The sequence below is a fragment of the Cylas formicarius genome, unplaced genomic scaffold (assembly GCF_029955315.1).
Source record: "Cylas formicarius isolate icCylForm1 unplaced genomic scaffold, icCylForm1.1 PGA_scaffold_5__7_contigs__length_24384050, whole genome shotgun sequence".
NCBI lineage: Eukaryota > Metazoa > Arthropoda > Insecta > Coleoptera > Brentidae > Cylas > Cylas formicarius.
This window is the reverse complement of record NW_026844341.1, coordinates 11,119,119-11,138,515: the sequence shown is the minus strand read 5'-3', so window position 1 is coordinate 11,138,515 and position 19,397 is coordinate 11,119,119. Positions and strand designations below refer to the sequence as shown.

Below are 19,397 nucleotides of genomic sequence, written 5' to 3'. Positions count from 1 at the left end.
TACCGGGGGTACCAGCTTTCTAAATTCAAAATTGAACACTCAACAAATCCTTAATTTTATTTTATTGGCAAATTCTCCCACTACAACAAACAATTTGTGATTGGTCGTAAATTTCTCTTCTACGACTGCGTCGAAATTTGTATAATTTTCCACCCAACCTAGCTTTATCGCTATCACAAAAAACAGCCGGTTTTATTAAATTAACTAGTTTGGTAGACACTAATTATAATTTGTAATAATTTGAATTTATAAATTGTAAATAATTTTCATTTTTCTGAAAATAAATTACATATTACAGTTGTTGTTTCCTTTATTCCTAAGTTGTTTTCTATTTGGAAATTCGCTATATCTTCTTCTGTTGTTGTCATGTGTATGGTTTTCTCCAGGTTTATTTCCAGTCCTACTTTCTTATATTCTTCATCTAGTTTTTGGAGAAGCCGGTTGTTAAGCTGTTTACTATCTTGTTTCCTACTTTTCTCTGCATATATATTGTGCACTAAATAGGATCTCCATTGCTTTTGCGATTGTTATCTACATATCCAGACTTTCCATCGCTTTCCATAGTTTATCCAGGTCATAGAGTTGTTCCAAATCAATGAATGTGTACTGTTGTTCTTTACTATTTTTATGTCTAATAACTTCCTGCCGTCAAACCTGCTTGTTCTTCTCCGATAATTCCTTGTATGTTGTGTTCTAATTTGTTTCTCACTAACCTACTGTCTATACCTACCTACCTACCGTATATGTACTCATACTTGCTATGAGGCTGATCCTTGGTAATTATCATACTGTCTTCTATCTCCTTTTTTGAATATCGTTGTTAGCTGTGCTTTCTTCCGCTCGTCTGGTATATATTCCTTCATTTATTGCTTTGTCACACATTCCCTGTATAATTTTGAATATTTTGAAATTTATCAGCTCTACTCAATGCTTTTTGGCCTTTTACTTCTTCATTGTTATAATTATACTTATATGTTGCTGTAGGTTCATATCTTTCCCCTGTAAACTGTTGCCTTATTCCTTTCAGCAAATACATGTAATAATTATTCGAATTTCCATGTTCGATGTCCAGTATGTATGTTCTGTTCTCTAGGTTTCCTGTTGGATCTCAATTTCTTAATCACTCTCCATGCTTCTGAGCTTCTAGCTCGACGAATGTATTGGTCTGTCTCTATTTTTATTAGATATATTATATTTTATAGATAGATAGATAGATAGATTCATTTATTGACTACGTTTCGTACAAAAGGGACGTACAATTGTAGCAAGTCAGAAGTGATATTCAAGTGCAATAAAGTCAAATTAATAAATAACATAAAAACAAACATCTAATACAAACAAAATTAGACAGTACTATACAGTTTTATAGCGCATCGATAACAGTGACAGTGTCAAGGTATGCTCGAAGGGAGTAAAAACAATGACGTTGCAGGAATTCTTTAATAGTATGTTTAAATTTTCTATTGCTCATCTTTTTCACAGTACCTGGCAAAACATTATACAATTTCAGGTTCAATGAGTTGTTCTCAGACTTCCTCAGTCTAAACCTAGGCCGTCTAAGGAGATCCCTCGAACGAGTTGAATAGGCGTGGCAATCGGAATTAGCGCTAAAGTTTCCTTTCGTTCTCTGTATCTCTAATAACTGGTAGTAGATATAGATGCAAGGAAGGGGCATCACTTTGAATTTTTTAAAATAAGGTTGACAATGGTGCCTATATCCTATATTAGCAACGACTCGAATGCATTCTGCATTCTAAAAATCTCCACAGCAGCTGAGGAATCACCCCACAGTACCGTGCCATAGCATAAGTGTGAATGCAACAAAGAAAAATAGACCATAAGCAGAGTCCTTGTTCCTATCAGGCCTCTCAGTAGTCGAAGAACGAATATGTTGCTAGACAATCTATTTTTCAGGTCTGAGATATGTTGTTTCCAATTTATACTATCATCTATCCTAATGCCAAGCAAGTTGACGGACTGTCCACTATTTACCAAGCAATTGGAGGAAAACACAATACTCTGGTTCTTGTCTAAATTTAATTTAAGATAATTATTTTCGAACCAGACATTAGCCCTGTCCTCCAACATGCCAACCCTAACGGACAACTCCTCGATACTCTTAGCAGATGTAGTGAAGGATGTATCGTCGGCAAACATCACGCACTGATTGGGGGCCAAGAAATGATAAAGGTCATTTATGTAGATTGTAAATAGTAGCGGGCCCAAGACGGAACCCTGGGGCACCCTGCTTACTACTGATTCAAGTGATGAACGGTCATTCTGGTATTCTACAAACTGCTGTCGGCCCTGCAAGTAGGACGCTATAAAATCTAAGGGCAGACCTCGTATACCATATCTGTATAGCTTTATAATAAGAAGCTGGTGAGAAACACAGTCGAAGGCCCTAGAGAGATCACTCAAGGTCAAACCAACTAATTCACCCCCCTTGAGGCCCTCGACTATCCCACTGACAATTTTAGACACTGCTTGGTTCGTCGAACACCCTCCCCTAAATCCAAACTGACCAGCACAAAGACATTCGATCTTATTACTATAAGAAGTTAGCTGATCTTTTAGTAAGATCTCAAAAACTTTTCCGAACAAAGGCACGATTGAAATCAGCCTATAGTTGTTAGCATCATTTATATCACCTGCCTTATTTATTGGAACTACTCTCGAAATCTTAAACAGCGACGAAAATACACCTGGGTCAATACATTTATTAAATAAAGTGGTTAATGGCTGTGTAATGTACTCAACCAGTCCCTTCACCAAGACACTATTGATATCATAAACATCGCTAGAAAAAGATTTTTTTAATCTTAGTATGGCTCGGTACGTATCCTCACAAGTTATCGGATGCAAAAAAAAGTAGTTTCCTCCAGTGGAATCCTTCAACACATGCACTCTGTATATTGTGATTCACCGTTAAGATCTTTATAATATTACTCGAGACAGAACTATATATGAAATCCTCTATTCTGTGGTTGTTGGAAAACTGTTTAACTATATTTAAAACTATTTTGCGTACTCAGTAATTATAATTGTATTTTCATTAAGTAATAATGTGCATAGCTTTAAGCTACTTTAGATTAGTTTCTTTTATAAACACTTCTAGATTTCTTCTTCTAAATTTTTGATATTCAATAATAAGCAAATTAATAAGCTAACCTAAAAGGTACTTAGTCACTTGAAAAGTTTCCGGCTTTATCTTGCGGCACTGCTTGATGGATGATAGTGACTTATCATAGTGAAATTTTGAGCTGCTGAATTTAAACGTGGCCGTAACAGCTTAGGAGATGATGAACGTTCGGTATGTTCAAAAACCGTAACTACCGGCGATAATATTGCTAAAATCCGCGGATTGGGTGCCGCATTTACTCAAGTTAGACCAAGAAAACAACCATTACAGGAGCATACTATGCATCATTACTTTACAAGCTAAGGATAGAAATTGCGGAAAATCGGCCACAATTGTAAAAACACATCCTGTTTCACCAAGCCATACTCATGTCATACCTCAGCCATGCTATGGCGAAAATCCACCTTTCTCACCAGATCTAGCTCCAAATGACTTCTTTTTGTTCCCTCATCCGAAAACTGCGGTCGGGGGACAAAGATTTCCGTCGAATGAGGAGGCAATCTTCGTGAATGATTTTTTTTGCGAAGAAAAACGCTGGGTACAATTTGGACGGGTCACTAGGAGAAGTGTATAGAGTTACAAGGAGATTATGTTGGTCGGGAACTTTTCAAGTGACCCTCGTCTATATGTATTACTTATTTTCGAAAATGTGGTGGGGAAAAGTTGCAGCTCGGTGAAAGAAATTTTTGGTAGATTTAAAAGCGTTCTGGTTTTAGTATTGAAAAGAACGGCCGATTAAAACTAGATGTAATTGCAAAACAGAGTTAATTGATTTTAGAACAAGAGTTCAGAGCATAGAATGTTATTTGCATTGTTATTTTGCGCCTAATATTTGTTGTTGTGCAACTTAACTGAATGGTTAACAAGGTTCTATTCTATAAAATATAGTTAATCCCGACGCATTTAATTTCTGGTGCAGTGGAAATTTCCGTTATCGTTGCGGTACAAAAACGCGAATTTGACTGTGCCAGACTTACACAGTGGCGGCCAAGCAATTTAGAGTTTAGTTTTCTCTTTGATAGAAGTCTTATAAGAAATATGCGCGGCACAATCAATAATTTATTAGCAGCGGTTTGACGAATTCCGGAATTGCATTTAATTTTTAATCGGGTGCTGGGAAGAAAAGGCGAGGTAAAGTTATTTAGATTGCAATTTGTTTCAGGGCAAGTAGATGAAAATGAACGCGACTTCTCCGAAGTCTTCGTTGGTCAAGCTGGGGCTGTACCCGCGTCCGAAAACACTCAAAGTGATGGTTTTAGGACAGGCCGGCGTAGGAAAATCTGGTAAGCCCTTCGAATAATATACCCGATATCGGATATAAATCGGCCAAATTATTATTTTCCGAAATGACCCCGTGGTGTGTAATCGTTATCTTGAATTTTAAAGCTAGGTTTCTACAAACATTTCTAATGTTAATGAAGTAAATACTATTCTAAAGCGAAGAAAAAAATCTTTTTTTGTGTGGGCGTGTTCAGGAATGAGCATTAATAAATCAATTATGTTATTTTATAAAATAAGTAGGTTTCTGGAAAACCATTTTTCCTATTAATTTATTTTTGTTTTGGGTTTCGGTGACCAAACAGGATTTAATATTAACTTTTATTTTTCGTTTTCTTTTTCTTCATCATTTTACCTTTACTTACTAGTTTGTCAGTACTTGGCGTATAGAATTGACAGCAGGAATCCTGCGCTAACTTCAAGAAGACGTAAAAAGGTGCGTGCAAGGCGATCCGAGAGCGAGGAATTTTTCAACAAGTGAAGTGAACATTTGAAAGGGTGAATTGAGTAGTCTTCACGAGTTTAAAAAACTCTTATCTTTCCTGTACGTAGGTCATCCTTAAATTCGGATTACAGTTTGTTGTTTGTTGTCGAAGATTTATTATTATTTTAATTATTTACATTTTTCATAGTTTCTGCATATACAGGGGGTATTCGAATATATTCTTAAATAAATGTTCATAACTTCTCCAATTTGAAATCGTTAAAAGGCTATCAATATGAGTGAGGCGATTGTGGTTACTGACCTTTCCACCAAGTGGGTTTTTCTGACATGATCGCAACATAATTTTCTGTAAATTGATGATTGATTGATTGTTGTTGATGATGAACGATATGAGTTCTTTTTACGTCATTAGATAGTCAAATAGGGTCCCACAATCCAGTGAAAACCACGTGCCCCGATATTTTTATCCTACCCCAAAATATGAATAAAAGCTAAAAAAATTTTCGAAAAAATTTCCAGCATATTGCTGTATTATGAGTTGTTGTCTAACGATCTTTAATTTACTAAATAAGGCAATAATTTGTTATTTATCATTACTATTCATTACTAGTCAAAATTACGAAAATTATGTTCTGTCACCAATTGATGGATACTAACTGATTTTATTAACTGTTGACTTAGTTAGGGTGTAAAATGTGGAAAAACATTTAAAACATAACCCGCTTATCCAGATTACCATGAACACAAATTTTGGTTTTATCTATAATCTAACTATCTATAATCACAACCCGTTTTCCCGAAATCTATTTTTTTTATTTTTTTTATTCATATTTAGGTTAGGGTTGTTGGACCCTTATTTCAGTATCTAATAGATAGTCAGAACATTTATTATTTCTGCAGGACATTAATCTGTTTGCTATTACGTTGTAAAACGCCACCTGGTGGCAAGTTAAGCAACGTTCGCAATTGCGTCACTCATAGCACGATTGTTAGCCTAGGAAAAGTCCGTTTTAGGGGTTCCAGATTTATTCAAATGCACAGAGCCTTTTTAATTTCTTTCAAAAATTATTCGAACCCCAACTTACCAAAACTAACCAAACAAAATTTTTAAAGCAGTACTCCCTTGAATTATAGTTAACATTAGAAATTTTTAATGAAACCAAGTTAACACTTAATTTCCGGCATTTTCTCTTGTCCATTTACTTAGTAATTTCGTTTTGAAACTTTTAGGTTTACCGTACTTCGTTGTTCTTAGTGTATAAATAAATAAATAAGTCATTCCGCCAGCTCGTAGGTGGCCTAGAAAATGTTCCAAAAACAATTGTTACAAGAATAAGTAATGGATAACATTAAAATTCAATGTTCTCTCGAGGTCAGTGCCACTTGTTTCGGTACGCTATGAGTAATTTTAGACCCGAAGAGTGCGAGGGTGAAATCGCATGCTCAGAGTTCCTATTCTGCAAGGCCTTCGGGAGCGTTTGAAGATTAACTCGCCATTCTAGTGAGAAAGTAAAATAAACGCCCGGTTAATTTTGTTATTGAATTTTTCATCGTCGAAGTTTATTTTTATCGAACCGTTGAACCTGTTAAGGTTACCGTAAGATTTGCGTCAAATCAAGTTTAATGTGAAATACTTTGGGTTGAATTAATTTATTTTATTGTCCATTTAATTTAGTAGCGCTTACAAATCATTTATAAGTACTACTAGGATTCTTCACGTTTTCAATCTCGAGCAAATACTAGCTACTCTCTTTTTTAATGATTTTCCAGAGGCAAGGCAAAATATTCCTAAGCTAGAATGCTTAAAAATGATTGGGGAGACTCTAAACGTGATGAAAATCTAAAAGAATGTTTAAGGCACTTTGCTTAGGCCGTCAGGTTATTACTAGTTTTTCGAGCGTTTTTTCTTACAGTTTTTAAAAAAAGTTATAGGGAACAATTCTGTTAATAGTAATGAGTATAGATACATACACAAAAAACAAAAAATGTTGTAAAATTAAAAAAAAAAAACCTAAAGATTTGGACAAAATTAAATATGACTTTGCTTCATTCGGGCTTTTTAATCAATCAATAAGACGCAACACGATTGTATAATGCCTTCTTCGTGTGCATGATAATAAAAGTATTTTGTGCATTTGAAATGAAAAAGAAACCGTTCAAACCATAATGACTCAGATAACAAAATAAGCATCACAAAAAAAGTTATTTTAAATATCTAAAATAACAACTTAAATGTGTTATAGATTTATAACAAAGAGTCGTTTTTTCAGTCAACGCTGTCCTTAGACTAGACAGTCTTATTTTTTTAGTTTCAGGCATATGCAATATAATTGTAACATATATTTTTTTTAAATATTATATTTTTATTCGAATAAAATTTGCCATGACTTTGAATCAATAATATGTTTACGGTTTAATTAAGGATTCACACATTAAAAAAATAAATAAAAATGAACTTTTCAAATCGTTTTAACTTTTAATCAAATGAACAGATTTTTTTCAATGATATCTCATTGCCTTTACTTGTGTTTTGGTAATAAAATGAAAGGAAATTATTAAGGTGGCACTATCTTGCAATGCTTAATTTAAAAAAAAATGAAGTACGCTTAAAACCAACAATAGAACGATTACAAAAACTTGGGGACACTGAAAATGGAAACGGAGATCACTACCTAACAACATAAGTGGACTACACTGAAAAAAAAATAGTTGGTTCAAATAGGTAAAGCTCAATTTGAGCATAAGTAAGCCTGTCTAAGACATAAAATAAAAATGGGAAATTCTCAATGTCTTAGGTTTTTTTGACATAATGAAATGCTTCGTTTGAATGTATCATATTTTTGAAACAAAAATGCAGGTAATTCAAATGATCATAGCTTATTGAATGGAGCATACACCGATTCGTTTTAAAAATATAAAGCTACTCTATTTAACTGAGCAAATTAATTAAAGATTTACTTACAAATATTTATATACTTGCTTTAAATGAAGCATGAAGTTATACCTGTTTCATATTGAGATATTTTTAAAGTAAATTTTTATATAATCATTTAGACCACTCTAACAATTGAAAACTTTTGTTTTGGGAGACAGGAAAATACATGCAAAAATATATATATATATATATATATATATATATATATATATATATATATATATATATATATATATATATATATATATATATATATATATATATATATATATATATATATATATATATATATATATATATATATATGATGACACTATATTCCGGGATATCATCCGTTCGCTCGTTGAACTCCGACTGGAATCCTGCATCCGACTGGAATCCTGCAAATCTTGCATCCGACTGGAATCCTGCAGACGTTTCGCCAAAATCTCACTTGGCATCTTCAATGCTCGCGCTCCGAAAACACTTCGAACACTTCGGAGCGCGAGCATTGAAGATGCCAAGTGAGATTTTGGCGAAACGTCTGCAGGATTCCAGTCGGATGCAAGATTTGCAGGATTCCAGTCGGATGCAGGATTCCAGTCGGAGTTCAACGAGCGAACGGATGATATCCCGGAATATAGTGTCATCACATTTTTCCATCCGTGAATCAATACGTGAGAATATATATATATATATATATATATATATATATATATATATATATATATATATATATATATATATATATATATATATATATATATATATATATATATATATATATATATATATATATATATATATATATATATATATATATGGCTTCTTGGCTTATATTTTTAGGAAAACGTGTTATGTATAGACCAATGATTTTTGATCATTTTTAACAAATAAAGGTAGTTAAGAAATCCTTTTCAAAATGGGCTTTTTCCGGGGTGTTACTAAAGATATTGATAATTATGATAAAAATAAATTTCTACCGTTGATATAGATCAGTCATACATAACATATTTTATTAAGAAGGTAAGCCGACACAGATATTTATATTGTTTCCTTTAATTTTATCTATGCAAAAATAGTATTTCTATTACTATATACAGAAAATTTTTGTGATCCAGAAAATTCAATAAAACCAAAATGAAGTTTAACCCTTTTTTATTAACAAATGTGTTAATTGCTGCTACTTAAAATAAAGAACCAAGTTCTCGGGCTTATAGCCTGCCCAAAAACTTGCCACCAGTCGATGCAAATTTCTCAAAATTTCGATGTGGCCCAGAGCATACGAGGATAAGTTAAATGATCCCATGGATCAAACACGAAAATAAAAACATCGAAACGAGGAGAAACACAAGGCATTGCATACAGAGATCAGACGAAGGAAAGAGAAAGCGGAATACCATGGCAGACAACGCGCTGAGACAGAGGAATATGCAAGACCTATTTCAATTACATAAAAAGATAAAGAGTATATCTGAAGATCGCAATGGTAAACAAATAATGGAGTTACAGCAGCGACTTGAAAGATGGAAAGAGTATGTGCTAGATCTGTTTGTCGATGACAGAGCCTCTCTATCCGCACCTGAGAGCACACTAACAGTACATAATAACAAAAGAATAAGTGCCACAAGCAGTAGAGTAGCTAACAAACGGTAAGGCTACCGATGCCGACGGTGTAAGTGCAAAAGTCGTCAGATATGCTGACGACACGATGATATTGGGAAACAATAATGAGGATTTGTAACTATTGATCGACAAAATCACAATCGCATGTGAGCGGTATGGACTGAAAACTTCACCACCGGACAACGGCACTCTTGTCAGCGGAATGCCGATAGAAAGAGTCAATAAGCTTACCTATATAGAGTAAGGAACATCGATGTTCTGGCTAGAGTGAATAAAGAACCAGAAATAAATGTGGCTATTAAAACGCGTAAGCTACAATATTTTGGACGCATCATGCGACACCCCGAAAAGTATGGATTGTTACATCAAATCATGAAAGCAAAAATAAAAAGCAGAAGAAGAACTTCCTGCTTGAAAAATTTACGTCAATGGTATGGTCAGTCCTCCGTAAAATTGTTCTGAGCAGAGGTAAACAAGACACGAATCGTCAACATCATAGCCAGCATGAGGGCCAACAATTGTTAACGGTTACCGCACTACAGGAAAAACAATCAATCTCACAAGTAGAATTTCCAATTTAGGAATAAAAATTTGAAACATTTAAAATAAGACTTTTTACTACAATGAAAAATATATCTTGAAAATATCATATTTATTTTTCAAGCATATTGAAATTCTTAGTTTAAACTGTTTAAATAAAAGTAATCTAAACTCAAGGATTTGTTGTTTTTCCGCGCACTTTTAAGAAACTCGTTGATATTATAATAGGTTTTTTGGCAAACTATACCGACGAATTTAATCTTCTGTATAAAGATACAAGCAGGATGGAAAGTGAAAGTGTCGGGAAGTGATCATGACTTTTGCAGGATTATAGAAGTATAAAACTACATAAGTCTAAGCCGACCGTCTTATTAAAGGCGTTCGAAAGTTAACGATCTCCTTTCAAAGCGACGCCATAAAGGGAATTCGAAAATTTAACACGACCTTTTAAGTTGAACGTGAGTTTGCATAATTCTACGGGCAATCCGGCGTAGATCGCAGGCGTTTATGGAAAACAAGCCGTAAGAACGTTCTGATAATTTGTTCATCTACATAAGCGGTATTGCTCTATCGAGTTTCAGCGACGCGGCTAGGTTCAAGCTTCAGATTTATAGAATAGAATAGAATAGATGTTTATTTTTGCAAAACACAATTTCCGAGACATAAACCAAACTTGTATTTTTTAAATGGGTCGCCCTGTATATTATTAGATAGTATGACTTAGTTTGAAATATGTGCAGTATATGCTAGTCATTTATTTTCTATATTAAGTAATAGTTTTAAAAATATTATGTGTAAACCCTTAAATTCTGCATAAAAAGTTGCATCAGAAACGTTTTCATATACAGGGTGTTTTCTAATTGAATGCCAATAATTAAAGGGGCGATTTTTGGGTCTATTTTAAAAAGAAAACTTCATATAAACATATGCCTTAAATATCTTAACTGTTGAGATACAGGGTGGTCCAGTTTTCAAAAATTAAATATATTTTTTAAATATCAACGAACTAAAAAAAAATAGGATAACAAATATGCTCAGAAATGAATGCAAATGTCAATACTTTTTAGATAAAATCAGTGGCATGGCATTGACTGTCTATGAACAAATAATATTTTGGTTAATTGGGTCGCGACTGCACTGGTTAAATCGAAAACTTTTTTTGTGAAAAATAAAATATCTATCTAAAACAAAATATCTAATTTTTAGATACCAATCAGAGTCTTTCAGAGAAATAAATAGAAGACTATTCTTTTTAAATTTACGACGAGATAAATAATAAACGATTCTTATTTAAAAAAAAGAAAAACCTGCTTACTACTGTTAATAAATTAATAATAATCTTTTTGAAAAAAAAGAGAACATAGAAACTAGATAAGTTGTTGAAAGTATCCTCCACCTTGAAGGATACACGCTTCAACTCTTTTCCTCATATTGCCCACGTTCAGTGTTTCATATTAAATCGCAGGAAGTTCTTATATGACCCCTCAGCTCTTCTGCAGTGTTAAATGGGATACGATCGGTTATTGAACGTGTGATATAAATATTCTCTAAAGTGACCAGGCTCGCCGTCATGCATAAACCACATTCCGTTCCTAATTAAATATAGTACCTCTTCTAGCAATATCAGCAAATGCTCTTCTAAAAGCCGGCGACAATTATGACTATTGAGCCTTTCTGACAAGAAAAAGGGTTCAACTAGTCAATTTCCAACAATTCCAGCCCAAACATTTACCGAAAACTATTCTTGATGTTGGCATGGGAGTTTTCATCGGCCCAAATATGCTTATTGTGGAAATTTCTGGGAAAGTTAGCTTCAACTGTAAGTAGTATTTCTTGGCCAAACAAGGGATAATGCGCAATTTTGTCCAAAAAATCTCTGGGAAGTAACGCTTGGACTCTTTGAATGTGATATGGGTACAATAGAAAATCGTGCAAAATTTTCCAAACTAAGCCATGGGAGATATTAAGATTATTTCCAATTTTTCTAGTACTAAGATCAGGTTTCAAAAACAGAATTTAAAACTACTACTTCAATATATGGAGTTCTTATTACAGTCTGGTGTATTTAAAAACAATAAATAATGCCCCTTGATACATAGTACATGTGTGCAAATTTAATTCAAATATTTAAAGTGGTATTACAGATATTAAAAAAATAAATTTCATTTTTGAAAACTTTACTACCCTGTATCTCAAAAGTTAAGACGTTTAGGACATATGTTCATATGAAGTATTCTTTTTAAAACGAAATTAGAAAACACCCTGTATAGAAAATTTGTTTAAACGCACATTTTCAGTTTTTGCGCTTTTTAGCATTGTGCGGTAGTTGTTTAGTGGTGTTAAGTTTTTCAATTTTTGAATCATATTTAAAAGGTATCTAATTCGGTTGGGGACAAGATGAAAGCAATTTCAAGATATAGAGACAGCAAAGTCTTCTTGATTTGGCCTACTTTTTTGCGGGTACAACGGATTTTTTTCCTCAATTAAGCAAAGCAAGATTTGCGGTTTTGATGTGGGATATTTTAAGAAAATTAGGAATAGCGTTATGGTGTCTGCAACGTAACACAAGGGCAGAAACAGTCAAGCCAGTCAATAATTTTCTGCTGTTGCGCTTGATGTCCATAAACACTTGTTCGAAGACTCAAAGAGACTTCCATAGGCTACTCTAATACTATTAACGAATCTTCTGTATCGGTTAAGGTCTTGAAGAAGGCAAAAATGTAGGTCGAGCAGATGATGCATAGACGTTATCTTTGTTATAATAAATATAACTGAAAAAATCAATTGAATACAACAGACTAGCTAGAATTCCACAAAACCTCATCAAAACTATAAAATATAAATATGAAGCGAACCAGTTCGAAGCAAAAATAAAACCAAGCAAACCAAAACCATTACCAGTGGTTTGTGGTATTCGACAAGGTAACTCCCTCTTCAACATCATCATGGACGAAGTAATCAGAAGCAATGCACGTTTGGCGGTACACACATTAAGCTGAAACTAGGGGTTGTATCCAGCAGGTAATGAAACTTAAGTACTCGGGATATGGTGATGTTGAGGCAGAGATAAGAGCATAGATAACAAGATTGCTTTTGCGTCCTTGTTTTTCTATCGCGCTCCTGCGGACCACTATCGCACTTCAGTAAAATCGATGTAATTTTGTGTCTTACACGTCTCGGCTAACTTCAAAGTTACGGCAAATTTTGGTATATATATAAATTTGAAGCAGCAATAGCGATTTCCCATGATGTTCTTTTTTTTTCCAAATTTTGCGTACTCTGCTGCTCTTGACTCTATTTAAACCAAACTACCCCCTCTTTTACAGTTTTTCATTTACGGATAGCGGTTTAACCAAAAAAACGGCAATTTTCACGTTCCTATAGATTTTTTGTCCACTACCAGCACATCCTGTACATAACTGCAAAATTGCCAGAAGTAGAGGTTATAACCCTGCACCTCCCACGTTTCCGAGATTTACCCCCTCAATTACTGTCTATAGGAGGTGTTTCTTTAACATTTTTTCACTTAGATGTTGCATGTTCGATATATAACATCTCAAAGTTATTTCAATGGAGGTTAAACCTATGAGGTTATGAAAACTAACGCTTTGCGATTTATGCTTATATAAACATGTGGAAATTGCTATCTACATGGCTTGAAGACCAAAAACACCAAATTAAACGGACGCTGACGTGGGTGCTCCAATTCTGCATTGCTTTTCTAGATCTTAACTCCTTTTTTGCCTGAAAATTTAATAGAAATTCGACATATTTTGAGATAATACTGTCTTTAAAATGCCGCATCCAAACATCGACGGTCTGTCAACGGCCATGTTGTGTGTTGAAAGCCGCAAGTCCTACTTCAGAATTTGTCAATAGAGCTGCCACTGGTTAAAAACGAAATTTTAAATCTCGCGCATGCGCACGCTGAACTGACCTACTCAAAAATAATAGGCAGGGCCTCTATGTGTCTCTAATGATAAAAACCGCAAATACAAAAATTGTAGCTCTCGATGCGGGCCAAGCACTTTATAAATGATATAACCTCCTTTTTTAGGAATTTTGAATTACGACTGATAATTTATTTTCGAAAAGAACAATTTTCAGGGTCTTTTAGATTTTTTCCAATAACTGAAATACACTGTATATAAATGAAAAGTGAAAATTATAGTACCGGATCTTCCGCGTCTCCTGGTTAAATAATGTTGCCCATCAAGTTAATAGTTTTGAAGAAATTACTTTTTTTCTGGAAGCCAAAATAAGCAAAAAAAAGCTTTTCTTCAGCTTGGATGTGGGTATGGACTTTTACCTCCCTGCTAAATTTGACGTTCTTAGCTGCAAATGTGAGACAACTATTAGTTTTCTTAATATAGCACGAAATGGCCTGAACATTCTATAGTAGTCTATAAAGGCTACATCGTCATGTAAAAGTTGTGATCAATTTTCATTGAAAGAAGGGCCTATTTTTCAATTTTTTGCGAATACACGACGCACCCTGTATGTTTTTGAAAAAGAGTAAACTCTTGTGGAGACGAATCTTCTTCACGTTCCGGTTCAACAAGTTTTTCATAGACCCTTGCAAACGTTCCTTAGGCTTCATGCGTATGCCAACTTACAAGTTGATAAATTTCGGACACCTATCGTGTTTCATAGCAATGTAAAAAAGACAGCCAAAAGTCGAAAAAAGTTGGCCGCCGAGGCCCGATCGTGGACATTTTTTACTGGCTTATGAACTGCTTAAAGAGAGCCAAATCTGATGCCGTAAATTAAACCGTTCCAAAGTTATGGTTATTTAATGCCGCGTTTACAAAGAACAGAGAGCGAAAGAACAAACAAAAAATTAAAAACGTTTTCTTTTGACGCTGATTCCATCTGTACCAACGACGACGCCGTACGACGGTCCGTTGACGAGATATAAGTTTCAATGTAAAGCACTTATGCTTTCGAAAAATTCGATGGCGACGATGGCAACAAGAATAGCAGGAGGTTTGAATGACATAGTATGGCTAAATAGAAATATTAAAATACTTGAGAATATACAAGGCAATGGTAGGACCAACCGTTTTTGAAAACTGGACAACTACTGGAGACAACCCAAATAAGGGTACTTTGTGGAATAACTGTGAAGATGCTCTTGGACTGAGAGAGGAGCGAAAATTTAAGAAGGACGAGCAAGGTGGAAAACGTTAATAATTGGTTATTCGGCTTGGAAAAGGGAATGGAAGGAGCAGAATTAGTAGAATGGACAACAAAAGAATAATTATAGTTTTGTAAAACCATCACAAATGGGACGCACTGTACAACCAAAACCCTTTCATGTAAAATCAGTCCTCGTCATAAATAGTGCTGCGGTTGAATGGGACGACATGCGGGTAGGTGCGATTCAATTGATAGCCCGACGTCAAAGGCAGGAATCCCTGAAACGCACTTTTTCGACTGACCGGAGTTCGAAACCCGAAGATCGGATCTCGTGCGGTTGACAGTTATGTTTGAGTGCTCGAGGCGAGGATTATATAACTTTCCCCAAATTGCGCGTTATCTCTTTGCGGGGTTTCGGACAAAACCAGAATTCTGTTTTGATCTAATGCCCGTTTAAATTCCACGAATTCATCTCGAGAGAGAAACGTGTTTGAAACGAGCCTGGAAGCTTTACCTAGGCAATCAGCAAACAAATTTGTTTTAATTTCCTTGTTTTATACCCCAGATTTTTTTCCTATTTATTGGAACAACATTTTATGAGATAAACCTCCTTTGGTCTTCCCCATTCTTCTGTGTCTGTCGCCCGGCACACCGATCTAGATCCAGTATGGGTTTTCAGATCCTCGGTCCATCCTAATTGAGTCTATAGTTTATAACACCTTTGCTCCGCCTGTCTTTTTGTCTCATGTTCCCTACCTCCACTCCAGCGTCTCTTACTTTCGTTTTATTTTTTATCTACTACTTTGTTTTTCTATCTATCAGTTTTACATATAACTTTTTCCTTTCCATTCATCCTTGGGATTTTGCGACTTTGTTGTTGTTTGGCGCCAACGAGTACCCACTGATTAAAACTTTGGCTTTCTGGTACTCTGGATATTTTTTATTTCGCCAATCTAATTCACCTCTTGAATTTCGCTATCAATGCGTACGGTAAGCAAAGTAGATATTAAGAATGATAAAAAGTTTTAGAATACCATTATATATTACGAAACTCCGTTTCCAGCTCAAGTTATACGTAAAAACAAACTGTATGTGTAACAAATAAAATTGCTCTTGAAGTTTTTCAAATCTGTTTCATTGATTTGGCTTGGATTCTGTAATAGCTAATCATCTTGTCTCATCAAGTCAAACCTTCCAAAGCAACATTTCAACAATGTAAGTTCTCTTAAACTGCACTTATTTCGAATCTTCTTCTTCCATCTTCTACTTCCGTTCCTAAAGCAATAGCTACCAAAGAGACAGACTATAATTTTGCCAGTGGGTCTCTGTAGGGAGCCGGGAATTTTTGTTTTTGCATTTTCTCTCAGAACACTCAGAGGTTATACTCAGCTGATGGTAGTGCAGGAATTTAGTGCAATAGATTTTGAAACCCGTAAAAATTTATGCCGGGATATTCTTCAAAAGCATTCCCAGAGGCGCTGTATTCATGTCTAGCGATAAAGCTCACTTTCACCTCTCGGGTACAGTAAATAAGCAAAATTTCCGTTATTAGTCAGGAAATAGTCCACAGGAACTTCATGAGCGACCTCTTCACAGTCCAAAAGTCACCGTCTGGTGTGCAACCTCATAGTTCGGCGTGTGGGGTCCTCAATTTTTCGAAGAAGATGGAATAACGGTAACAGTCAACGGAAATCGATATTTTGATATGCTTAACAATTTCCTGCGTTCAAAAGTGAACGAGTTGAACAACGATCAAAGAGAACATCTTTGGTTCCAGCAGGATGGTGCTACATCCCACACAACGCGTCGTTCACTAAATCTACTTCAAGAAATGTTCCTAAACAAAGTGGTGTCTTTACGAGGTGATCTTGGCTGGCCGCCACGTTCGCCTGATTTGTCGCCTTGCGACTTTTTTCTTTGGGGTTACCTGAAAACGAGAGTTTTCACACATCGTCCGCGGACTTTGGGAGAATTAAAGGCAGCCATAAGACAAGAAATTGCCCCAATTCCCCAAGAAATGGTCCATCGGGTAATGATGCGCTTCCGCGAGAACTTACAAGAGTGCATCGGCAATAATGGCCGTCATTTAAAAGACATCATTTTTAAAAAATAACCTTCCTAAATGGCATAAAATGTACATTTCAAAAATAATCGCAAAAAAATGTTTGCTTTATGGAGTTTGGTTTTTAATAACATCCCAAATAGTACCTATCATTTTGCCGCACCCTGTATGATTTCTGTCAAATGTTTCCGCTTTGCGAATGCCACGACATTTGTTACCTTTTTATTTGTACTTCTGTAGTGTGATTTTGCACTACTAATGTCAAAAATTTCTTATGGCTTTCTATAGTACGGCTAAGGTACTGCAGCACTCTGTATAATAGGACTGCTCACATCTGAAAAATAAAAAAAAATTACCAGCGTATATTAAATGCTCTCAACGTCGAAGTTGCCATTGAGCATGACGGAGGAAAAAATATTTTCCGCCATCTTATTACCGGAGGGCTCGTCAACCTTGTGCCCGTAACTTTTTAACACACTTTCACATCTTTTTCATATCTTCCAGCGGAATTTACACCAAATTCAAAAAGTTTCGGGCAGGAGACAAATGCCATTTACATCTGCAACTCCTTTAGTTAAAATCGAGTTTCGTCTCGAAAGTAAAATTCGTTTTAACTCGAAATAGAATAGGAAAAGTTTATGTAACAATTTTATTCAATTCTGTCGATGCAAAAATTGACAAGTGCAAATGATAAATTATTATTTGCAGCGATGGTTGTAAGATTTATAACGAGAAGATACATCGGCGAATACGACCCGACGTTGGAGAAAGTGTACACCTTCCACACCGTCATCGACAACGAAATGGTCTACTTCGAAATATTGGACACGGCCGGGCAACCCCATGTAAGTATCCCTGATATACTGTATAAGGTGCGGTGGGAACACCACAAACTGTCGAATGTTCATAGTATCCAAAATCACGAACGAGTTCGGGTTCGCTTCGGAAAGTCTCGATGAGTCTCGTTTCGCACCGGAAATGAATGACGTGATTTTTATATCGAAATAAGGAGACTTTGTAGTTTGACAGTCGATACTAGATAAGAATACGAATACGAATATGAATTAGCAAAATGCTGCTTGTTTTAAATATACAGGACATAGAGGACGTACATCGGGTGCTAAATCCCCACAAAACTCATGAATTCCCATGAAAAAAATATAGATTAATTTTATCGAAGGCAGCATTGAAAAGAATACTTTTGATTAAAAAGTAAATCTTCTTGAATATTTTTCGTCGTTATCGCCTCCTATTTATTGCTGCCACCGGCTAATCTTATAATTGACGTCTGCCAACATTTTTCTAAATTTTATAGGGGACAACGTTGAGAACTTCATTTTCTGAATAAGCGCCTTACTAAAGTGTTTTTGGATTTTTTCCCACCTGGAATCTAAAAATTACTTACGGACCCTCTGGACCACTCTGTAGAGAATTGGAATGTCCACAGGTTACTGTAATACTGATGATTGATTGATGATGAAACTGATGATTGGCGAAACGGTCAGCAAGTTCGGTTAATGATTAAAAGCAAAAGTTTTTGGGGTGTATCACTCATTTAACATTTCATTTTTAGCCAAATAGATGACGAGAACATTTATGGGCGATCATAAATAATACATGAGAATCACATAAAAATATAGTTATAGTGATACAAAAACACTTAAAATCTGCAGCATCGTAGACCTAGCTTCTGGACTAACGGCCCCAGGGCGGCCCTGAAATGTTCCGCTCTTGATGGCCCCACGAAATCTTTTGTTGCATTGGTGTATCAGAAAATATTTATATTGATTGTTCACCTTTTCTGATGTAAAACTGTTCCAATGGTTGAAATGAAACAAAAATTTAAAACTATCATTTTAATAATTATTCCTAACACATAGTATTTTCGCGATAATTGTCTTCCATCCACCTTTTTTGTCCAAGTAAAAGCCTATAAGACATTTTGTATTTTTATGACAAAAGTAACCTCAACCTTTATACACCTTACCATGAGTTAGCAGTAATTTTTTTGGTAAACGTAAAATGTATTTATTATAAAACTAATGTCTAGGTCACTTGCTTGCTCCCAGAACTCTAGTCAAGTCTTCCAGTTCTGCAGGTATATTCAATTTCATGCATAGGGGTACATACTGATAGGAAGAAAACTAGTAAGACACCATCTGCATTTCTAAAATTACATAAACATAATTGAAATTTATTAATACTTATATAGTTTCGGTAGTACAGTGAGTGTAATGTACTACACATTCAT

The 19,397-nt window shown here is 35.0% G+C and overlaps 1 protein-coding gene across 1 annotated transcript in view; it reads left to right on the top strand.

Annotated features, from left to right (window-relative positions):
• The window catches only part of LOC132702315 (ras-related and estrogen-regulated growth inhibitor), an 82,419-nt gene that overhangs the window by 30,771 nt on the left and 32,251 nt on the right, over positions 1-19,397 (top strand). Inside the window, exons 2-3 of the mRNA XM_060670874.1 lie at positions 4,305-4,425; positions 17,855-17,991. Coding sequence (XP_060526857.1) covers positions 4,314-4,425; positions 17,855-17,991 — 249 coding nt within the window. The 5' untranslated portion in view covers positions 4,305-4,313. The remainder of the gene's footprint in view (positions 1-4,304; positions 4,426-17,854; positions 17,992-19,397) is intronic.